This window comes from Elaeis guineensis, chromosome 15 (assembly GCF_000442705.2).
Source record: "Elaeis guineensis isolate ETL-2024a chromosome 15, EG11, whole genome shotgun sequence".
Taxonomy (NCBI): Eukaryota; Viridiplantae; Streptophyta; class Magnoliopsida; order Arecales; family Arecaceae; genus Elaeis; species Elaeis guineensis.
The window spans coordinates 70952341-70969338 of record NC_026007.2 but is presented as its reverse complement, the minus strand read 5'-3'; the positions used below and the strand labels follow the sequence as shown (position 1 = coordinate 70969338).

Below are 16998 nucleotides of genomic sequence, written 5' to 3'. Positions count from 1 at the left end.
TTAAACTCATTGGCAAATTCCATAAAGTTAGCATAACATAAGGTTTGCGTACAAGCAATTCCATAACAAAAGAGAAGCTACCAGAACTCTCTCCTTTAACTTGAAAACGAATAATCCCACATTATTTACACACATTTTTTTTTGGCTCCACCTACCATGTATTAGCTAATCATTGATCGTAAACAATGGTAAGTTTATTTAATGATGATAATTATGGATCATCTCAGGTTGTAAAGAACAACTACAACCTTGGAATGTAATGATCCATGACTGAGGGGCAATCCTATGGATCCTGGAGGCCTATCCACACTTCCATGTTCAGTTTCCACACGCAGCTTCTATAATTTTGTATAGCTCCCAACTCTGTTTGGATTGCTCTCCCAATATCTTTGATAACAAGAGGTAACTTGCAGCTATTCTTCCTCCATTCCCATCAACACCTGGTGGACTCCCCATGTATGTTGTCAAGAATAGCTATCACTCCAATGACGAAGGCCTGGTCATAGCCTGGTTGCACCACCACATGGTAGAAATCCTTGTTTGCCATCATTTCCATGAGACCCACCTGCCCAAAAACAAGAAAAAGAAGAACAAGTTACAATACTTTCTGTCTCATTGTTTGCGTTTATATTAATTAAGTTGCGGGCTTTTTGCATGCATGGTTTGCTAATTACCTGGGCAACAACGTTGCCTCTTCGATCATTGATGGTGCAAGCCCTCTTGATGAATGATCCCTTCACTTCGAAGCCCCAGTCCTTGTTTCGCCCGTTTGTATCAGTTGAGATCTTTATAGAACCGTTCCTCAGAAGACGTGATTTTGGCTCTCTCAAGCTAAAAACTAACTTGCTTGGTTCTTCATAGTCCATTACGTAACTGTTCCATAGGTTGTGAGCACTTAATGCTTGCACTACGCCTCCCTGACAATTTGAAAGATCTCAGTGAACACAACAATGGTCACAAGGAGAAAGAGCCAAAGTGATCACCTTTTTATGAATGAGAAGTATTGGAGCTCCATCTCCATCCCTTAGAATCAACTCTCCCTTGATGCCCAGGATTCCACAACCATCAACCTTGAAAACCACATTCTGATTAGCATTCATGACCACAAAGCCACCTCCATTCACCATACGAGGTCGCCTCCTCACCATCAATGTAGTCTGAGAGGAAGAGCAATAGATCTTGCTCACAACTGGTGCTATGTTTGTCACTCCCATATCTTCCTTGCCTCAAAATGAGATAAAATGACAAGGGCCAAGGCTTATATTGAGAATTTAAGAGGTTGTCCAAATTGTTGGCACAACTATAGGCGGCAAAAGAGTATATATACCTTGACCATACTAAAGACCTGGAGATCAGTAGAAGCAAGAATCCTTTTGAGTGTGGAGAACTCGTGCTACAATAGCAAGTTTGTAAGGGTGGGCATGGTTTTGTTCACACGAGTTCGAGAAAATCCATTCTAATTAAGAAGTCATGTAGAAATTGATGGCTCATTGAAGAGAATATTCCTACTTTCGACTGGCTGCAGCCAAGTTAAGTAGCATCTTTGAAGTTTGAATGAGGTTGCTTTAAGGTACCGAACTATCAATTATCTTAAGAGAATCCTTTGAATGGAGCCTTCATGTACCACTACACACATTTGATCGCAGCAATTATTGCATAAGAATACGCCTAGCATTTCAAACTTAACCAGTTTGGGCTTGGGCTAATCAACTTATGCTAGTTCTTATTTTCAGATAAGGATTCATACTTGGATTCTCCACCTTTGATTACTCTCCAAATTAATTTTTTGGTTAACCTCAGAAATTATTCCAGTAGCAAACCTTGAATATGCATCAATGATTTCTCAACAAAACTTAGCACAGACCTAACGTTTCATCAATTAGTTACCAATTTTAATACTGGGACTTAGAAAGCTTCCACTTCACAAAGGCATCAAAAAGGCTAGTTTGTACAAAACCTCAGAATACTGCATCCACTTAATTTCCAATTCACAGATATCTCTTTTTTATGAAAAAAACGACTATGAGCTCACAGGATTAAAATGTCCAGTCCTTCAGCACATAGGATTAGCATTTTGGAGATCTGGTATGGTTAATTTAGACCCAAACGCATGAATTTAGATCTTAGACATGAGTTAAGTCCAAATAGATCCTTATCGAAGGGCATTTAATCCAAAAAAGTTCAAGCATGGTATCATTTTTTTGATGAAAAGCATATGAACATTTTATTTGACCAGCTTTGCATTTGCCTACCCCTAGAAGGCTGGGACTATCAACCAAATATTTAGAGAGAGAGGATGAGTATTCCACCTAACAGTCCAATAACCCTAATGGATGAGATTAGACCACATGATAACATGTCTTCGCTGGTAATAGACCTACTTTAATTAATGGATAAGAAGAGAAGGTTTTGGGCCCTATCTTTACATAATGAGACGTTGATTCCATTTGTTTCTTGAAAGAGTGGTTCCAACAACATTTCCCTTTCATGAGCGTGATTCCATCTTAAAAAGGAGAGGTTCTAAATTAAGACGTTAATTTGCTGACCAACACGAAGATCCTGGACACCGATTGTTGAATGGCCAAACGTAATCGATCATTTCATTGATGCCGTCAAATGGGTTTCATTAGATGCGACAGGATTCTTTTTCTTCTCCAGGTGCCTTTTTCCAATAAAGAAAATCTATTGTATTGTTTTTTCCCCCTATAATCTATTAAAATATATATCGTGTTTTTTTTTTTTTTTTTTTTTTGTAAAGAAAATATATATCGTGTTTAAGTTTTAACAAGTGCCGCACGTAAGCGACTAATGTCCAGATACTGAAGAACCTTGGCAGGCAGAGAGAGCAAAAGGAATTCCTCCCAACGAAGCTGACGTGACGTGACCATGCATAATTAAATTGTTAGGCACGTAGAATCAACTGCCAGCTTATGATTGATTAGGTAAACAAATTACCTGTTAAACTAAAATATGCGTTGATGGCACCTGTGGGCATGTATAAAGCCGTTGCCGCTGCATTTTTGGATGTTCCAACTGCAATTCTTGGAAGGCTTCTTGCTGCAGAATATGATCTAGCCTCCCAATCGTCTAATGTCCTGAATGTTCTTATGGTTGTGTTTCGTCTTGCTCAAGATATAATAACTTAAGATTTCATCCACAAAAATTGGGTGGAAGATATTATTTGAATTCTTTATTCTTGTATAAGCACCTAAGAAGCATATGGATCTTCATATATTCTTTTCATTTATACTCTAGCATCCTCGACATACTAAGATTTTATTTAAATCTAATCACAAGCATCATGATTGATCCATGATTAACTCTAATAGACTAGTACTACAGAGTCCTCTGATTCATACAGACTATGGACTAGGTCAACTCCAAAATCATTTGTAATAATCATGACTTCATCAAAAATAATCATGACTTCGTTCAAAAAGGTTAACTAAAAAATATTATTTAGATTTTTTAATTCTATATAAAAATTCAAAATTTATTATGATATAATTAATATAAAACTAAATATACGTCCGGATAGGCCTCACACAAAATGCATAAAGGTATGCCTTTACGCTACGTGCACATGTTGTATGAGCAGATGTTTCACAGAGACACCATTTTTTACTTCTTTCTCACCTAATTTATCAACTTACGATACCGTTGTACTGGAATTTTTATTAATGATATTCATCATTGACATCGTTTAGCCTCCAGTCTCATCTCACTTTGCCAAAGTTAAGAGGGGTTCTCTCTGTTCCAGACCTTATCTCACTTAGCCAAAGTTTAGCATCCAGTCTCATCTCACAATCATCAGATAGCTGGCCTCAGGTTTTGGGCCTCGTCAATACCATTCCAAAGGACGTTTTCTTGTGCCCATGAGAAACAAATAACACTATGCCACTGCAATCTTGATTTGGAAACATAGTAATGGACTATTATAACGCAGGAGTTGGTTATAACAAAATTGGGGCACCGAAAGTATGCAACCCATATTCCTTGCATTAGAAAACCGATGAAATGGTGTGCTATTTTGTCCTGATTTTGTCGATAGAGATCAGAAATGGATTTCGTTGCATTTTCTTTTTCCCCATTTGCATGTCTCAATATCCTGAAGGCAGCCTATAATTTCCCCCATTTCAAGCTTGCAGTGATATGGTAGTTAGCAGGTTGCAAAAGTAATGGAGGTATGTCAGTGTGGACACATGAACTTGTTTGGACCTTTATGTGATCTTGGCAGTCTCTCCATGTGATATCTTCTGGTGGGTCTAAAGGACCAAGGGTATAAAGAGAGTTGGAGGAATAGGAGAAAGCCATGCTCAGACAACTCCAAGAATTTTGGAGCACCAAAAATGACTCTGATTGATGGAGTCAGTACTCTGCACCGGCTGGAATCCATCAATTTGGATGAATGATGTCCAGTCTCAAGCAGTGTCCATAATCTGCAGGCCAACTTTTTTCATGCAGAAAAATTCTGTGTTTCAGAATCTGTGAATAAACTTACTCCAGACAGCCATTACATATATAGTTTTTTTTCACAAAGCACAAATAAATTAGCTGCCATACTCAAACCTCACTTTATAACTAAGCTTCCTCAGGAAAAAAATTAAAATCCATATTTTCTTTCTTTCCTCCCAATCCAGAATCATAGCCAGCCCTCTACCTAGTAACTAGAAGTCCAAGCATTTGGATCTAGTTATTATAGTGAAGTCAGTCCCTTCTTTCTCCCAAAAAATATGCAATCGACGTCCCTAAAGATTAGTATAGAACAGAAAAAATTAATCTCTTGGACAATGAAAACAGCAACAATAATAACAGACAATTCACTTAAATTGGCTTTTATGCTTGACATGCAGTCCACCAACTTGTGGATGAGATAAGAGGCAAGTGTGGAGGGGAGGAACTGGGGAAGGGTGGCTGGGTGGGAAAGTTTGAATGTGGAAGCAAATGGTCCTCGAGAGTCCCTTTGGCTCTTTTTGGGGAAGAAAGGGAGAGAGAGTAAAGGTGATGCTTCTTTCCCGAGCTTTCTGGTCTGCTCTGCGCTGCCTCGTAGGGAGACTGGGAGGAGAATTGATTATTTGAATTGTCACGGATAGAAAATTCTACCAAAAACCAAGGGACAGAAATAGAAAGCGGCAGGGTTCTCCTGGGTCAGACCAATGTCGGGTTGAAGAACGAGGGTTGAGAGTTGAATCCTTATAACCTGGGTTTTTGCTGGTAAACCGAAGAACAATTGGACTTATTTAAACCAGAGGAGCATGAATGGTTGGATCTTTAACCACTAATTCTTTACAAACTTAGTCACATATTAAGGGTTGTAAATTAGTCGCACGGAATGCATACAAACAATCAAACATGCATAATGCTTTATAACTTCTCTACTGAATTTCTTTCCTTATATTTAGATCATTGATTTTTCATATTAAATTCTCTTTGTGATTTGAAAGAGCGAGGGGGATTCACCCCTATTATAAGTGGGCAGAGCTTTGATTTATACTTCAAAAAAATTTATATCCCGCTAAAGGTCGGGTTTACTTCCTTCCTTCAATCCCAGGGTACCACACTTTTTTTTTTTTTGGGGTAAACAAATTGATTAATTATATTTTAAACTTAGGTCATTCATAATTTTCTTGAAGAAATGAAGAAACTTGCCCAATAAAATAGTGGTATTTTGTGGGATTCTTATTCACCCAAATCTAAGTCAATTAGAATTTGTTTAGATGATTGGATTCAAAATCCTACCGAATTTATGGGTTGGATAAGATCCAAAATGTTTTTGGAGTAAGCCGGCTTGAATCCTATAAAAAGTAAAAAAAAAAAATCTATTTGGCTTTTAATGTAGCATAGTTCCTATATTGATATAAATGTGGCTTATGATAGAATTGGATTGCATTAGGTTAGAGTAGTACAGATCAAGATGAGGTACTTAACCTAATGAGCTTGAGTTACATCCTAAGAGGAATTGAAAATTTGATGCTAATGTTTTATTATGACTGATATCAATTTTTAATTAAAAAAATAGAATAGTAAAACATCTTTTAGGAAAATTATTTTATTTTGTCCCCATGCTTGGTTGGGGTGGTTCTTCCGGAAAGGTTTCGGCCAGTTCGACCGTGACGATTTGAGCGATTTGGCCACCGAGCCAACTCATAACCAGCATCCAAGTCACGGGTCGAACGGGTCAACCCGTCCAGTCTTCATGACTTAAAGAAATCCTTATACGGACGCCCACTCCGTCGCTACGCCGTCTAGGGTTTCGTCTTTGCCTCCTTCGTCCGCCTCGAATCGCCCATCTTGCCTTGCCCAAGCTCTGGAGGTACGCCTTCCATCTCCAATTTCTTCCTCTCTATATCTCTCTCGCGGTTAAATCAATCTAATCTAAACCTTGTTCAAACGCTTTGATTTTATCTTCTCAAGTTATGACCTTCTTAATTGCCGTTGGCTTTTTGTGGATTGATCTATTGAGCTACAAGTTTTGAGCGCAATCCGTTATTGTCTGGATTGCCGACTATCAAAAGTAGCATTTTTTCCATCGAAAACTCAAATCTTTGGATAAAAGTATCTGGATAGATGATTTTTGTTCATAAAAAGTTCGGCACTTTACTGACTAGGTTAACATCAATGACCAAACATTCTATACTTTTGCACATCTCTATCTCATTCAGTTCTAGATATCGGCTTGTTATTGTTGTTGTTATTTTTCATTTTTCTGATATTCTGGCCAATTTATTAAACATTATCTGTCGGCTTCTGCAATCCATAAGAAAACAGGCTTCCTCCTTAGAATTATAGAGAGGCAATGGTTAATTATGCGCTGATTGAATTAGTGGCGTGACATCATGGCAAATCGGCTTTTCAGCACTTAAAATCTCTCTGAACTGATGGCATGGGTGACCAGGTTTCACAAGCATAAACGAGATTTCAGACCATAGGTGGATGAGGGGATGCCATTATTTGATCACCTTTGGAGTGGAGAAGGGGCTGGTTTAGATCTCCCATCACGGTGTTTCTAGAGATAGGAAGTGTCTAGACTTCTGTAATGGGAAAACTTTATGGTGCACTTGCCCATTGACATGCATAACGGAGGTGTTGATTTGCTTTAACTTTCAAAACTTGGTGTCTCAGTTTCATTCAACTTTTTATAGGCTCAGTTTATTGTTTTGTATGGCTTGGCTAGATCAGTTGGTTTGACCATCACAGTCTTAAGCAGGGCCTAAGGAATTTATATGGATCGTAAAAACTTGTTTTTGAAAGACATTAAACTGTGCATGACTAAAGCAGGAAATAATTAGGGCTAGAATATCCTTGTTTGCCCCTAGCTCTTCTAGAGGAAAGCCTGGAGAAACTGTTGTGCTTGGTGGGCAAGGGATAGTGATAAATCTAACCACAAGATCAATGCTTGGACAGGAGATAATGTAATAAGATGAGGTGCCAGCCATCCTGATGATTGCTGTTTGTAGAGAATTGGGCCTTCCCTTCTTGGCTTTGGTCTCAATCTCTCTAAGGGCTTTGAAGTTGGGGGGGCCTTAGTTTCGCTGAATATTATTTCACAAATGTGAGTTATTGAAAGTATTGCTTGTCTGCTTCCTTGTTCCTGTCCCTTTATCTTTGCTCTTAAGAAAACTCTAAATTAGTGGACTACTCAGAAAAATCATGCAGAACAGAATTAGTGCCTAGTTAGGAAAACTAGAAATTTCAGCAGCCTAGACCCTGTTTCATGTGAATCTCTTTGTGGTGTTTTTCACAAATTTAGCACTGCTTTTTATTTTTGAGTATTATATGCAATCTTGAATAAAGCATGGTGTTATAATTGACCTAGCCCATTAAACTTTTTTCTTATTATCCAATAACAAACCATCTATCAAGAATCTGAAGATTATGCCCTTGTTCCCACATCCTTTTCCTAGTAAATAATGCAGTTATTCTCCTTCTTTCCTTGTTTCATTCAACCTCTTTCAACGAAGAAATGGAGGATAACATGGATAGGTTCAAGGTGATTCAAACCCTGCATGCCTTAAAAGGGCTCCAAAATGGTTTCATGTCTGGATATTGACTTGGAGACAATCCAATTATGACGTGCTTGGTTTGGTGCAGGCCCACCTTATTTTTAATGAGCCAGCCTTAAAATTCTTAACTCCTTTGGTCTTGTTAGTTGGATAGAATTGAGCTATTTTTAAAACTACAGCCAACCTGATCTGAGGAGGTCGTGTTTTGGGACTGAAGTATGGGCCCCAGTCAAAGTTGAGTTAGGCCCAAATTGGGCTGGCCTTGATTGACCGCTAGGTATCTTGGAAATTTTTTTCAACTGTAATTTTAATCTGCTTATTATGTAGTATGGTTGTACAATATTTGTTAATAAAAAAAAAATCTTGATTAACACTAGAAATTTCTGTATTTATGTCCTTTTTTGTGTATGATGTGTTGTTTGGTCATAATTTTGTTTAAATCTGCTGGACAACTACTTCTGCTGTCATCTGCAGCCATGTATGATAATCTGGGCAATCAGGCTGGGATGCAGAGGCCTCCAGTAAATCCTCAACCAAACCCATTTGGCAATGCGTTCTATGGAGCTGGGTCTGGACTTATCCGAGGTGGCCTGGGGGCATATGGAGAAAAATTCTTGGGCTCAAGCTCTGAATTTATGCAAAGCAATGTATGGAATATGTAAACGGAGAATGCACATTAGTACAGTGCATTGTAAATAAGTTGATAGCCTCTCTTTTGCATTCGAAATTATTGGTAGGCATTGTAAACGATACAACATGCCATTATATTTTCTAACTGTTGGCCTCAAATGTAACAGATTAGCAAATATTTCTCCAATCCTCAGTATTATTTTCAAGTGAATGACCAGTATGTGAGGAATAAGTTGAAAGTGGTCCTATTTCCATTCCTGCACAGGGTAAACCTACTACTTTCTTTATTATCTTCACCTCCCTAATCAATTGCTTCTCGTGCTTCTTAACAAGCATGCAGAAGTAATTTCTGTTTTTGCTATATTTTGTTTCATCCAGGGTCACTGGACCAGGATAACTGAGCCAGTTGGAGGTAGGCTTTCATATAAACCTCCAATTTATGATATCAATGCCCCAGATCTATACATCCCTTTCATGGCCTTTGGTACCTATATTATTCTTGCGGGCTTCTCGTTTGGTCTTATGGGAAAGTAAGTCGTGTATTCTGGCATTGCCCTGCATCTTTAACCAACAACAGTTACTGATCGTAGTTGAATCTCTTGCAGGTTCAGTCCAGAAGCTTTGAGTTTACAGTTCACGAGGGGATTGGCTGGGTGGTTTATGCAGGTTGCCCTCCTGAAAGGTTTGTTATATTCATTAGGTGGTGGGGAGGCGCCGCTTCTTGATATTGTGGCGTATGGTGGGTATGCTTTCACAGGATTGTCCTTGGCTATCCTGGCAAGGATATTTTGGAGTTACTCGTATTATTTTCTGATGCCATGGGTGAGCATGTGCATGGGGGTATTTTTGGTGAAGACCATGAAGAGGGTTATCTTCACAGAGATTAGGAGCTATGAGAAGCACTCGAGCAGGCAACACTATCTACTTCTTTTCATGGCGATTGCTCAGTTCCCGTTGTTCTTCTGGCTTGGGAATTTTGGAATGTGACATGTTTGTACTGACCTCTTCGTTCAGATGATCTGTAATAATAATTCCCTCTCTTTTTCTCTCTCTCGGGCGTGCATGTCCTGCTAGATTATGTGGGTAATCATAGTGTACAGTGCCAAGTAGATGTTGCTAATGAAAGATCAGGCTATGAATAGCTTGTCTTCTGACCTTTGGATTATGCTGTGTTGTATTCTCTAATATGTGACTTGTTTTGTAGTTTGTCCATTGCCTTAATAGCATTTTCAAATTTGGGAAAATCCTTTGTTATGTTCTGGGTGTTGCATTATGTGTAAATGAATGCTGGTTTGATTAAATGGACAATTGTCTGTATGAGGCTAGTATCTCCCAGCAAAGTGTGTAATAAAGTGGCAGTTAAAAATGATGGAAGATAAATACTAATCCAGCATGCATGTTATAGGTCTAGCATTTTGAAGTTGCCCTTTCTGGTTACTGCTGTAGAGTGTTGGCATAAATGAAAAACGTACTAGATTCTGAATTCAGAGATTGGATTCTTTCAAATCCTTTTTTCTCCAAAAAAGGAAAAATATATAGAATCTGTATCATGATTGAATTGGATTCTGGTGGCACTGTGGTCTGAGGTAATCTAGTTCCAGTTACAAAGAACTCATGGTGTTTGCGAGAGATTATAGCTTCTCTACAATTTTATTCTTGTTTGACGTGCATCTCCAATTGGTCCTTTGGTCTCAAATTTGCTGAAGTGCTCGAAAATTTAATGTTACGGGAGGTGTGATTTTGCTGGAGCCTCTGAGCTTTGCATCGGCAGATCATTTTCTTAAATTTTTTATGTTTTAATAAAATTTTTAAAAGAAGAAAACTCATCAAGATCCGGGTGACCTGTGGCTATGAGTCTTTACGGCTTATTTTAAGGTATCTAACGGTCCAATGAAATAGGTCTAAGCCTAAACACCATAGAACATTTAGTAGGCCATTTAAGGACGTTGATCAAATATGTGCTCGTGGTTGGAGGATGCATTTTTTCTTTTTTATTTTTTGGGTAAAAATTGGAGGATGCATTTGACTGTCTGGCTCGCTGTGTAATGTTAGCAGGAGTAATAGAAACGCATCAGCTCAATAGGCGTAGTGGCAGAAGCGGGGAGGTGGTAACAAGTGAGACACTACTTTATCATCCATGAAAGTAGTAAAACAAGAAGGTAACGATTAAATAAAAATCAGAAAAAAGATAAAATTTTTGAAAAGATCTTTCTAAAATATTTATAATTTTTAATTAGAAATAAGTATTGAAGAAGCAACAATAAAAAACAACAGCAAAAAAACATCAGCACTGACAAAAATATATGATATCATTAACTTGTAATATATAAATCCTTTAGTGAATAATTATGAATAGATCATAAAATCCGTATATGATTCAAGAATAATTGAATAGTTGTGAATTGATTCACTTTTGAAGAATAATTTGAAAAATTATTTGACCAAAATAAAAAGACAATACTTCAAGAATTTTTTTAATATCTGTCTGATATATTATCCATATGTTAGGAACTACATTTGAACTGGCAATCTGCATTTGAAGAATGCCACGACCATCGCGGCCATTGGTAAACCTTTATTTTTCTTGGTTAAGAGAAGGGCATCCAAGGTGAGTGATGTCAATGCTAGCTGCAATACTGGAATAGCCTTCCATCAAACATGATGCAAGTGCGAATCATTTGGTCTCAAACAATCATCCGAATAGAGTTAAATAGGATGAGTGAAAGGCTTGCTCTCAATGAAAAGACAGTTGTAGGAAGATGTAATTCGGGTTTCCTAACCTGTAGGGTTTAGCAGTATATTAAGGTATGAAACAAGGGAATTTTTTGAGTATGATCTGAACTTGTCTTCCTAAACAAGGGAGCAAATACAACTATATAGCAAGACCTGGAAAATGAATGACAGAGGATGCCTTTTTCATGACTGAATGCTTATGAAATGTCAAAGTTTAACTTCTCAAAAACCTCTCTCAAGTCCTAGGGGAACTGGTCATATTAGCTTTCCAAATAAAACGCCCATCTCTTAAGTGGATCAGCCCTTTCTTTTCGGATTTTGGTACAAAAGAAACCAAGGGTCCATCAATACTCAGCGCTTACATATGCTCAACGTAAGAGCATGCACACTTGCATGAGAGAGAGAGAGAGAGAGAGAGAGAGAGAGAGATCTTTATTCGGCACCATTAATTATTAACCACTAAAAAAACTCTTAAAAAAAAAGTATTGACAAATTATATCAACGAATTCTTTAAAACCCCCAAGGACAGCAAGTAAAACTAAAAATTGGTGCTTCAATTCCAACTTATCCTCCTTTCTGACCCAACCATGCACTCTTTGATTGCAACTGCATCAAAAAGTAACTCTAATATATGTATGATTAAATCATCATTCTCGTTTCTCATCCCACAGTTACATGCATTTCAATGATTTTGCACACAAGCTAGGTTTCCTGCCTCCCACCTAGCCTCCTAAGTCCATGGCAAACCCCTCTCCTTCCTGCTATTGCCTTGGATAGGATTTCAACACCAATTATCCAAGGAGTTGATGTCAGGTTAATTTCTAGATGTAAAAACTCATTGGTTCCTTCCATGAATCCTTATTGGGTTAGTGTCATGCTTTGTAGCCAACACTACATTAATGGGAAAAGGTGTTAATGATGATAACCCTCTAGCTTTCCTTCATAATTTCAATTCAGCACTAAAATCTATTCTCATCTCATAAACTAACATTATACCATTTTGCCGATGACATATAATAAGAGTAAATTAACAAGAGTTTCAAAGGCCAAGACTAGCTCTCTACAATACCACATCCTTTGTCATCTCAACACCCACCTAACTACCTATTGTAATATTCTAGCCTTCATTTTCTCCAAGTTAACAAAACAATGTTTAGATTCTATTCATCTCTCTCGTCTTTCCATTAGGCCTAAGCAAGAGTACCCTCATAGAACATAGGATACAGAAATGTATAAGATCAACATCATGAAAGCTGGTATAGTTATGTATACCATGATAGGCTTATAGAAGATGGTGCCATCATACTGATTTGTCCGATCATCATTCAATTTCCTCACCTTCAAGACCTGATTAAAGAGCTAGTTCACCAAATTTTTCTGAAGGAGCCATTTAATAAAATCAACCAACCTCTAGTATGATCCCATCGTTGCAGCTCCTTGAAGGTATAATACGCATTACCTAATAACTCTTTTGACCTCATTAAAGCAAGCTAATATTCCAATTGATTATTAAAATAGACTCGCTCATTTTACCAGTGGTCTCTTTGGACTCACTTTGCTCAATAATAAATTTCGTCACCAAGAGAAATTATCGCCAAATTGCTTGACATTTTCCACCTATCTACTCAAGATTCTTGAAGTTGCAGTTTAGGAAGCCATCTACATCAGATTCGCATCTAATTTCCATCAAGGAGATCATCATATGAAGCAGACAAAACTTCTCCTCCGGTCATCTTTCCTTTGTACATTTATCTGTCTTGGCTTTGCATGCACTAAAAATCACAATTGTTAATGTGTTTTGCTACCACTTCCCCACTCTTTTGCGGGGCCTTACTTTTGCCTATGCAAAACTTTCAATACAATTATTTTGGAGACAAAAATATAAAAATGTGTGAAAACATTCTATATGCTGCCAAGGGTTTAAATCTGGGTACTAGGCACCATCCTGATTTGCTTCTAGGATGATATGGTACCAGAAAGGGAATGGTATGGTAGGGACATACTAAAACAGATAACAATAGAAAGGATTAGAAAGGGAAAAAATGGTATCTCAGCCCAGCCCTGTGTATCCTGAGTGTCTTGATGCAATCAGGAATGTCGAGATAAACCAAGATGGTTGGGACATCCCTGTTCAAGAGAATCTTGCAGGAGTCCCAGCTCTCAACATCATGTCAGAATGATGTGGTACCGATGATACCTTTCCATTCCAATGCTCTTTGCATGAAGAGGACTATGAAGATAACCTAATGGTCCCAGCTCATCAGGTCCATCCATGCCTTCTAGCTAATGAATCTTCATCAAGATTTACCCCCCAAAAAGATTTAGAACCTTTGAGTATAAAATCCCAACAAATCTTCTCCTTTTTTCGCCAACCTATAAGAGAACATCTTAGCTCTCAATTGAAGATTTTCAACACTATATTGAAAACAGAATTTAGATAGAGTACAAGTAACATGTCTGTACAATTAAGTTACATGTCTTGCCTTCAAAAAGTTGAAGTTGATTGCCTCCAGTGAGTGGTATTACAAAAAGAGTGAACAAGGTAGAAGTTTTTTATTTTCCATGTATAAGTATTAAAATTATCCACAAAGTAACACCAACAGTTAAAAATACATGCTACTTCTACATTCCAGTTTGAAAGCCTTTCCTATTAATAAGATGAAACTCACAAACAATATAACTTTCTTAAAGAATAAAAAAAATGATACATTGTGCTTCATTATGCATGACCAGTCAATGTTTCATTTAGACATGAAGTTCCTGAAACAATATTTGCTTTAGCCAGCTAGAAAGCTCAATTTGTTAGCAAGGTAACAAACCAAAGAGAAGCTATGTTGATTTTTTTGCTGAAAAATGGTCCAATTTGACAGGCAAAATATTGACTTAATCATTAGGAGGTCATCGATACAATAATCAAGATGGGAGATCTAACTAAACAAAATTCACTAAATTAAAGATATCCAAGAAAACTACAATCTTGCATGAGAACAATATAGGATAAAAAGGCATACCAGGCCTCATTGCTCAGTGCTGAGAAAGAGTTGTTTATCTACAAACAAACAGCAGAACAGACTCACCAGCCCACAACAAGTGCAGCAAATAGAACACCCATTAAGTAGGCCATGACCAATGTGTAGATCGGAGAAAAACTGAAATAAGATGTGATTCAAATAAACCTATACGACTTCTCTCAATTTTGTTATGTATATGTGGCTTGGTAGCTACTACCAGTTTTTGATTCATGGTCTCAACACAACATGATCTAACATGATCAACAATACAAAGCTCCATCAAATCATGCCTTTCCTGTTCACATTGACAAGTGCATCCTGAGTGTTCCCTAAAGGGATTCATGCTCAATTCCCTGATAGCACTATAGAGGATCAATGCGAACCAGCCAATGATAAGACTCCCATTGCATAGATCACCCTAGCAGAAAGAAATATCAGATAAAGAGATATGAGGCCAAAACCCAGCATCTTGTTCGGACGCATGTCACTCCGTGGTAAAATAACAAGAGCCCAGATGAGTCCTGACATAAGAAAACCTATCGTATAAACCACGGACCTATCATGTGGGAGCTCATAAGAAGCAGGAGCTGTCGACCATGCTTTAAGCAACATCGACATCCCCAGACCAGCAAGTGTGTTGAACATGGGCCCAGCATAGCACCCCGACATGGCAATCTGCACTCCATTTCCTCCATTCATAGCCAAAGCAACATTTGACATCAAGTCACCCATTGAATTACCCCATGCCAATACTGTCAATCCAAGAATAGATGGATTGATGCCCAAGATTACACCCAAGGCCACTAAAAGCACAATTAGCTCATTAGCAACAATATAGAACCACACTATACTCATTATAAAACCTCCTACTACCCATGGAAACAGGAACCTTCTTGGTGGGCAATCAGTGTTCGTGTATAGGAAGGCAAGAACAGCAAGCACAACACCAATGATACCACCTACAACATAAGCAGCAATACTGACTTTGGAGCCCTCACTTTCACTACCGTTCCAGAGAAATGTCAACAGAAGAGGTGCTAAAAAAGCACTGGCAACTGCATATCCTTTTGACCACCTTTCTTCCTCGACAATTGGAATTGTTAACCTTCTTGGAATAGACAAAGGCATCTCCATCCAAAAAAGTAAGTTAGAACAAGAGAAAAATGAGGTTGTCACCTCTCCTTCATCACTCCAACCCCATAAAGGCCTACCATTCTCAAATGAATTAGCCCTGCTGCCCTGATTCGAATAAATAGCCACATGTGATGCCCACATCCACTGAGGTAATGAAGTATGCAACTGCGGCGTCTCATTGTTAGTATCTTCTTCCAGAAGAGAGCTGTAAATAGATTCATCCTCTTCAACACTATGAGAAAAGATGCCCCCTCTAATCGGAAGCAACGGGGTCACGATATCAAACTTCAACAATCGAGCATGCTTCCTTAGCATCTCATTTGCTGCCACAGCGAATGCATAAACCACATAAATTGAAACAAACAAGAATGCTCCCCAAACAGGCACCCTCCCAACAATCAAGATAATGGACAGAGACACCAATGTCAACAGGAAGAAGCTAATATCCCGGATGAAGCATTTCCGATCAATCTGAACATTCTTCTCCGCAACACATAACGAAACAGCTCCAACAACAATGCAAGTAACAAAGACTGCACCACCCAGTACACTATTGAGACCCACATCCCCAGTGCCGGTCCCTACAAAAGAAGCTATGCTAGCAAAGACATCAGGAGCACCATTCCCAAGTGGGAGGAGGGTGACCCCAGCAACAGTCGCAGGAAGCTTCAGTAAGCTGGAGAGCTTCTCTAAATTACAACAGAAGTAATCAGCAGCAGTGTTTCCCAGCATATAAAACAGAGCTGCCAGCCATAGGCCAAGCGTGGCGAAGCCCAAAACGCGAAATTTCTCGCAATCACAGTAGAAAAAAGTGAGGTAATCGATGAATCCACCGGAACGGCACTGCTGATGGGCCTTCAAGAAATCACACTGGGTGCCAAAACCCTCGTGCAGGGCTAGTCCCGTGCATACCTCCGTGGGATTCCCAAAGGATTCGGAATTCTCGTTCATCCCATCAATTTGGACAACCCCCTTGGTTGAATTGGACAGAGGAACCTCGGCGATGCGTCGATGAGGAAAAAGATTGGATTTTGAAACCCTAGGAGAGGAAAAATTGGAGTTCTGGCGGACGAAAGGGTTCCCGACAACGTCGTCTCTGTTGTATAAGAAGAAGAGCAGTACCAGAACACAAAAACCATTGACGACTGCACGAAATCTACCATAGCGCCTGATGATCACGTCCATTTCTATAGCTCCAGCCGATTCTCCTGACAATCCTAACTCGGAGATCTAGGTTTTGGATACATGAGAATCGAAACAAACTGAGGGGTTCGAATTGGAGGATCGTGCGACGTGGGAGACGTAGAAATTCGAGGAATAGAGTGGATTCGATGGGAATTTAGGGTTTCAGACAGTAAAAGAGGAGGTTTTGGGATGGAATTGGGATTTCGTGAGAACCGTACCTTGGCGACGACCAGCGAAGCTTCTCGCTGAGTCGAAACGGACCAAGCGGATCGGTACCGTACGCCTCTCCTCCCGCGTGCTTC

General features: G+C 38.8%; 3 protein-coding genes across 4 annotated transcripts; 1 reads left to right on the top strand and 2 right to left on the bottom strand.

Annotated features, from left to right (window-relative positions):
• Positions 1–66: 66 nt before the first annotated feature.
• On the bottom strand, positions 67–1215 carry LOC105037014 (protein LURP-one-related 6). Its single transcript, XM_010912718.4, has 3 exons — positions 984–1215; positions 675–917; positions 67–565 (listed from the first exon to the last, which is right to left on the bottom strand). Exons 1-3 carry the CDS (start codon positions 1212–1214, stop codon positions 434–436), a joined length of 606 nt encoding a protein of 201 aa, XP_010911020.2. The 5' UTR covers position 1215; the 3' UTR covers positions 67–433.
• Positions 1216–6158: 4943 nt separating this feature from the next.
• On the top strand, positions 6159–9798 carry LOC140854033 (uncharacterized). Of its 2 annotated transcripts, XM_073249331.1 has the most exons (6): positions 6299–6313; positions 8183–8280; positions 8478–8650; positions 8801–8899; positions 9012–9163; positions 9239–9798. In XM_073249331.1, the coding sequence occupies exons 3-6, from the start codon at positions 8480–8482 to the stop codon at positions 9618–9620; spliced, it is 804 nt and encodes a 267-aa protein (XP_073105432.1). In that variant the 5' UTR covers positions 6299–6313; positions 8183–8280; positions 8478–8479; the 3' UTR covers positions 9621–9798. The 2 variants fall into 2 exon arrangements, with proteins under 2 accessions (XP_073105430.1, XP_073105432.1); XM_073249329.1 differs by lacking the exon at positions 8183–8280 and having other exon boundaries at positions 6159–6313.
• Positions 9799–14457: 4659 nt separating this feature from the next.
• LOC105058618 (cation/calcium exchanger 4) lies at positions 14458–16998 on the bottom strand. The gene has a single exon (XM_010941596.4). The coding sequence runs from the start codon at positions 16694–16696 to the stop codon at positions 14750–14752; it is 1947 nt and encodes a 648-aa protein (XP_010939898.2). The 5' UTR covers positions 16697–16998; the 3' UTR covers positions 14458–14749.

Bases quoted from the DNA above. Each gene is read 5' to 3' on its own strand.
- LOC105037014 (XM_010912718.4), bottom strand. From the start codon at position 1,214: ATGGGAGTGACAAACATAGCACCAGTTGTGAGCAAGATCTATTGCTCT. The intron at 918-983 runs GTGATCACTTTG...TCAAATTGTCAG, and splicing joins TACTTCTCATTCATAAAAAG to GGAGGCGTAGTGCAAGCATT. The intron at 566-674 runs GTAATTAGCAAA...GTTTTTGGGCAG, and splicing joins GAGGCAACGTTGTTGCCCAG to GTGGGTCTCATGGAAATGAT.
- LOC140854033 (XM_073249329.1), top strand. From the start codon at position 8,480: ATGTATGATAATCTGGGCAATCAGGCTGGGATGCAGAGGCCTCCAGTA. The intron at 8,651-8,800 runs GTATGGAATATG...CAAATGTAACAG, and splicing joins CTGAATTTATGCAAAGCAAT to ATTAGCAAATATTTCTCCAA. The intron at 9,164-9,238 runs GTAAGTCGTGTA...AATCTCTTGCAG, and splicing joins TCGTTTGGTCTTATGGGAAA to GTTCAGTCCAGAAGCTTTGA.
- LOC105058618 (XM_010941596.4), bottom strand. From the start codon at position 16,696: ATGGACGTGATCATCAGGCGCTATGGTAGATTTCGTGCAGTCGTCAAT.